The 6000-nt window shown below is 57.6% G+C and overlaps 1 protein-coding gene across 2 annotated transcripts in view; it reads left to right on the top strand.

Annotated features, from left to right (window-relative positions):
- Nucleotides 1-2462: 2462 nt before the first annotated feature.
- PHACTR3 (phosphatase and actin regulator 3) overlaps nt 2463-6000 on the top strand; it is a 224610-nt gene continuing 221072 nt past the window's right edge. Inside the window, exon 1 of one of the 2 annotated variants that reach the window (XM_036824252.1) lies at nt 2463-2603. In XM_036824252.1, the coding sequence (XP_036680147.1) occupies nt 2495-2603 (109 nt within the window). In that variant the 5' untranslated portion in view covers nt 2463-2494. The remainder of the gene's footprint in view (nt 2604-6000) is intronic. The other variant, XM_036824249.1, reaches the window with a different exon arrangement.

Here is a 6000-nt window from a genome sequence, read left to right as displayed (position 1 = left end):
TTCCGTGTGCTTACTGGCCATCTGTATATCTTTGGAGAAATGTTGAATTATTCAAATCCTTTGCCCATTTTTGAACTGAGTTGATTGTTTTTGTTGTTGGATTTTAGGAGTTCTCTGTGTTCTGGATATTAATCCCTTTTTAGATTTATAACTTGGAAATATTTTCTCCTATTCTAATGATCTCTTTTCGCACCAAGGCTGAGGGGGGAAAGGAGATAGCAGGGAGAGTGTGATTGAAAATTCTAACCCTCCGTTCAGCTACCTTCAGGCATAGCTGGAACCAGGGGCTCAGCCCCAGCATCTCTGGGATCCTCCCCCTTCCATGTTGTTTCAATTCTGAAGCATGTGATGGCTCCCAGCAGCGCTGACCACTCACATCAGGGCCAGTGGATTAAAAGGACTCCTCTCCCGGTCCGGTGAACGTCCTAAGTGTGTGCCTCCATAAACAAACTTTCCTGAATCGGTTATTGAGGCCAGATGGCTGGACTATGCTGATTGGTCAGACTGGGTCACCCCTGGCATTAGGGAGGGAACTTGGCTCCACCGGCCTCGGGAAGGAAGATGCCCAGAGGCAAATGGAAATTTTTTTACCAGCAGAGGAAGACAGAGGCTGCAAAACAGATGTTCATTGACCTGAGTGGGTCTGGGAAGGTAGAGACTAGGGCCAATGCCTGTCCCTTAGAAGCCCAGCCCAGTGGGGATGGGGCAGGTGTGTGGGTACCTGACTGCACGGTGATGCCGTTTGTGCCCAACAGAAGGTGCACCCGAGGCTGGGGACATGGGAGAACCAAGTGCCTAGGGTGGGGAAGCAGGGAGGCTGAAGGAAAGACTTCGGAGCAGAGGCAGTGCTTAAGCTGGGTCTTGAAGGATGAGTAGGAGTTCGTCAGGGTGTCCCCAATGGGCCTGGCAGAGAGCAAAGGCACCGAGACATTGACTGGGGTTTGAATCCTGATGCTTCCTCTTCCTAACGTCCTAGGGCAAGTTACATCATTTCTCTGAGCCTTGGCTTCCCCCTCTGAAAAATGGGGGATGATCATTGTGCCTCCCTCTGAGAGCTGGTGGAAGAGGCAATAGGATGAAGCAATTCATCCTATGAATGAATTGCTCAACAATTCATTCAAAGTCCCTGCTCTTCTGGAACTTGTATTTTCTCATCTGTAAAGTGGGGATAATAATTGTACCCTCCTCAAGGAGTTGTCATGAGGGGTAAATGAATATATGAATATATGGCACAGTGCCACCTACTGTTAGCTGGTAACTGTTGTTATTATTATCCCAAAGTTCTGAAGATGAGGAGTGAGAGGTCTGCGGGGGAGATGCTGGAAGCTGGTGTGTGTGCCCCAGGGAGGATGCAGGTGGGTGGGATGCCCAGCTACACCCAAGTGACAGCACGGCACTCAGCATCCATGTGGCCGTAGACAAGTCCTTCCTTTTTGCTGCCTGCCCTCCTGCATCTGTAAAATGGGCCATATGATTGCACCTGCTCATGGAGTTGCTGGGCCTGAACAGGAGGACCACTGAGGCCCTGAGCAGAGCTGCATTTGGAAAGTTCTCAGTGATGGGGTTGGGGTGGTGGTGACGAGTGTTGTCGCTTTCGGGCGCTCAGGAACTGTGCCTGTTACACTGAGCCGGTCAGTCTGATGGCCTTGGTGCTGACGAGGGCCCTGAGGCCATCTCAGGCCAGAGACCCTGCCTCAAACGCAAACCCCCCAGAGTCAGCAGAGCCTTTTCATTCTCTCAAGACTGAAGGCTCCCGGGTGCTTGTGGGTGGAGGAGGACTTGTGATTGTACTAGAGCTCAGAGGGCCTTGGGAGAGGGGCCTGGGCACCCAGTTCCTGAGCTGGTTGGTGGCAGCAAGCGTCCCACATACGGCTGTCATCAAGCGAAATAGTAATGTTTTATTTTATTAAAGAGATAAATACTACATATGTACATATATATATAGCGAGTGTATGAGAAGCACATCAATGCCTCCTGCATTTCACAGCACTTATAGCAAAGGCGGCCAAGGCGCCTCCCACATCGGGAGGGTCAGGCCCTGGCACAGTTCTAGGCTCACTCTCACCTCCTTTCACCCTCTCCACGCCCATTTTATACACCAGAACACTGGGGCTCAGAGAGGTCAAGCGACTGGCCCAGCGTCCCACAGCGGCTCAACTGGGCAGCTTCTTTACAACGTAATTACGCGGGCGGCTGCACCTCCCGCCCTACTCTCCCTTTAACGTTTCCAAGGCGTCCTGGCTCTGAGGTCCCTCATCCCTGGCTGCGGAGCCCGCCGGGTCCCGGAGATCAAGGTCACGGCGGCGCCCCTCGGCGCCCCCTCCCGGCGGAGAGGCCGGCCTCGCGTGGCGGCCCCGCCCCCGCCCCCGCCCCCGCCCCTCCCCTCCCCTCCCCTTCCCTCCCCTCCCCTCCCCGCCGGCGCTTCCCGCAGCTCTGGGCTCTACGCTGCGCCGGGCGGCCCCGCGGAAGCAGCCCCGAGAGGCCCTCCGACGGGATGCGCGGCCGGGGCGGGGGGCGCACCCGCTGGCCGGCGCCCGTGCTCTCGCTGCTCCGCGCCTTCGGGATCCGGGACGCCGCCGCCACCGCGCGAGGCCCGGCGCAAGGTAAGCGCGCGGCGCGGAAGGCGGGCGCGGGGCTGGGGGGCGGCTGGCCGGGAGCACGCGCCCTGCCCTGGGCCGCCGCGGTGTGGCTGGGATATCCGCGGCGCCCCCAGCACAGAGGTGGGCGCCTGCTGGCTCGGGCTGTCCCCGCAGCCCAGGCGGGCCACTCTGTCCCCAAACAAGGGCAGTCAGTGCGTGCAGTGGTCCGGAGCGCTGGCCTTGGCGTCGGCCGTCCCGGGATTGGAACCCTCCTGCACTAGCTGCGTGAGCCTGTGCGCATGGCACTTGACTTCGCTGTGCCTCGGTTTCCGCATCTGTAAGATGGGGTGCGATCCGGTACTTAAGTCTTGGGGCAGTAGCTGGGATCACGTGAGCAGCGCTTGCTACCCAGTGAGAGTTCCACACGTGTCCCTGGTCCATTGTCCCCCTAGGAAGGACAGGGGGCCTCCCTCCACCTGTGCAGGGCGGGAGCTGCCAGGGCCCCTGCAGACAGACACCTGCTCCTGGAGCGGGTCCAGCTACAGTTAAAGGGACAGGATCTCAGGAGAGGGGCTGAGGAAGCTGGAAAATGGCAGGGCTCCACCTGGTCCAGGGGAGAGGGCCTGGGAGTGGGCGGGGGCTTAGGTCTCCCCTTGTGGAGGCCAGAGAGCTTTGCCTGGATTTGCTGGCCGTTGGTACAGTTGGCAACCAGGCTGAACACGGGTGCGGCCCTAGGAGAGTTAGGCCAGTGTTTACCCCAGTGGCCCCTTGGTTGGAATCCCTGGGGGATCCCACCCCAGGCCTGCCCCTTAGAATCTCCTGCAGTCTGTCTTTTTAACCAGTGCCCCAGGTGATTCTGGGATCCAGCTTGTATGGAAACTGGTTTAGAGACTTAAGTGGTTCTCACCAGGTGTGTCCCCACTCTGGTTTTGGTTGTTACAACTCCTCCCCCCAGTTCTACTGGCATCCAGTGGGGCGAAGCCAGGGAGGCTGCTGAACATCCTATGATGCCCAGAAAGCTTCCCCCCCACTGCCCCCAACCCCACCCGCCAGAAAAAGAAAGAAAAAGAATGCGCAGGTCCAGGCCAGCAGTGCGGAGGTTGGGAAACTCTGAGATCCACCAAGTCACTGGGTCGAGAAGCATGGGACTCTGGGGTTGTTGGGACCAGCAGGCGTCATTTGAGAGTCTGTTGTGTGCCAGGCCCTCTGCGGGGCCCTGAGGATGAGAAGCCTGCGGAGAAGCTTTGGGGCACCTCCGTGTGGTGAGGGGAGCCCCAGCCTAGAGGATGGGCGGCCCTTCTGTTGCTGAATCCACTCATCGTGAATATCAAGCACTCCTAAGCGTGAGACCTTGTGCAGAGCCCTGGGGGTGCAGCAGACGAGAGGGAGGTGGCCCCCACCCCGGCACTCACCCTCTAGTGGGGGCAGAGGCGCCCTCACCCCGTGCCTGTACACAGTGGGTGCACACGAGCACCAGCTTCCTCCCCTGAAAGCATCCCCCCAACCTTTACTTGGGTACTGTGTTTATAGCAAGGCGTATTTGGGGTTAGATTTTGAGAAAGGACATCTCAAATGGTGACCTTCAGCCTCTTGGCAGTGTGTTCGGAGCCGTCACAAGTGCATGATCTGCCTGTGGACATGATGCAATTCCTGCCCCACATGCTCATTTCAATTGTTGGGCATTTTTAAAATAGTTCTGTGGCTTCTGTATGGGCCTTGAAGGATGCAGGGCACAGCCACTGCTAACCCACTTTCGCCAAGGAGAAAGCCGACTGTTTAGCAGGTCAGCAAGCGTTTGTATTAATCACTGAAAATGGCTCCGGCACTGACCTACACGCTGGGAATGCTGCAGAGCAAGGGGTGGGGGGGTCAGCTTCCTGCCCTCAGGGAGCTTTGATTCTGGTGGGGGGAGAAAGACAATGGGTGTAGAGGCAAATAAAGTGAAACGAAAAGATAACCTCTGTGCAGAGCAATGTTGGAAGAAGGTAAGGACAGAGAGGCGGTGATTGAGGATGGGAGCTGCTTTAGCTGGGGTGGCCAGGGGAGAGTCTTCCAAGAGGGATGTTTGGCTGCAGACTTGAATGGGGAGAAGCAGGGAGCCATGTGAGGATAGGGGGCGAGAGCATTCCCAGCATGAGGAAAAGCAGTGGCAGAGGCCCTGCATGGGACTTGGTGGCACTGGCGAACAGAAGAGGGTCATGCGGCTGGAGACCCTGGGCGAGGGGAGATGAGGAGCCATGCCTGGCCAGGTGGGCCAGGAGACCCTGGACCCTGTGATGAGCTATGGGGCTTTCACATGTGCAGCCATGAGGCCATTGAGCTATGGGGGTTTCACGTGCGTAGTATGAGGCCATTGGCCAGCTTTAGGCTCAGGAATCGCATGACTGGCCGTCCTGTGGCAGCAGGCTCCTGGTGGGGAGAGGGCCACCTGCTGCTGGGAGGGCCGGGGTGGGGACAGTGGGCAGCCCGGGACCCTTAGGTGGTGGCGCTCACAGGCCCTGCTGAAGCCTTGGGGGCCTGAAATCCGGGATGCTGGCTGCTTAGGTTTTGTGTCTAAGCCTGGGGTGGGAGTTCCTTCTCTGGACTTGCGGAAGGCTCGGTGGAGGAGGAGGGAGACTGGTGGGGGGGAAGGTTGGGGAGAGGAGGTCATGTTCACTTGGAGAGGCCTGCTGACATCTTCGAAGATGTGCCAGATAGGCCGTTGTCTGTCTGAGTCTGAAGCTCGGGGCGGGTGGGCTGGCGTCCTGGAGCCTCCCATCCGAGATTCCCCGGCGCGGGGCTGAGTCTTTGGGTTTCAGTGTTGCATTTCAGTGTTGGGTCAGGCAAGACCCCGTCCAAATACCAAATTTTGGTTTGGAGCAAGGGTCCGGGGACCCAGGGTAGAGCCAGGCTATGTGCCCGCCATTCTGGGTGTTCTGATGGTCGGGCTGTGGAGGGGTCCCCTGACCTCCCAACGTCTGGAACCGGAAGGGGATCCGTCTGGCTGCCACCTGAAGCTCTGCTCCCTTGATTTGTGGGGCTGCTTCCCGGAGCTTGCTTTGGGCGCATCCTAACTCCCAGCCTTAAAGGGCTAACGGGCTGTTTCTGTGGCCAGTGCTGCTTTAATTTAGGAACAAATGAGCTGCTTATTCTTCCAGACTTCGAAGTTGGATTTGGACACGCTGACTTGTACTGGGATACTTCTGCACCAAATGCGTTGTGGTTTTTTTTTTGTTTGTTTGTTTTTAATTTTTTTGAAGGGAAAGGAATGATTGATGAGAGCATGACATGTTCGAGCCGATGCTCGTTACAAGTTGTGGCTTTAGCGGCTGCTCGAGGCCACTGGAAATGGAATGCCGGTCTCCCTGGCCCAGCCCAGGGCTCAGAGTTAGGGCTGCGCCAGGCTCCCAAAGGCAGCAGCTCTGAAGACCCAGCTTGGGGC

Source organism: Balaenoptera musculus, chromosome 15, assembly GCF_009873245.2.
Source record: "Balaenoptera musculus isolate JJ_BM4_2016_0621 chromosome 15, mBalMus1.pri.v3, whole genome shotgun sequence".
NCBI classification, from domain to species: Eukaryota; Metazoa; Chordata; class Mammalia; order Artiodactyla; family Balaenopteridae; genus Balaenoptera; species Balaenoptera musculus.
The sequence above is the reverse complement of the archived record's forward strand: the minus strand, read 5'-3'. Positions and strand labels throughout refer to the sequence as shown.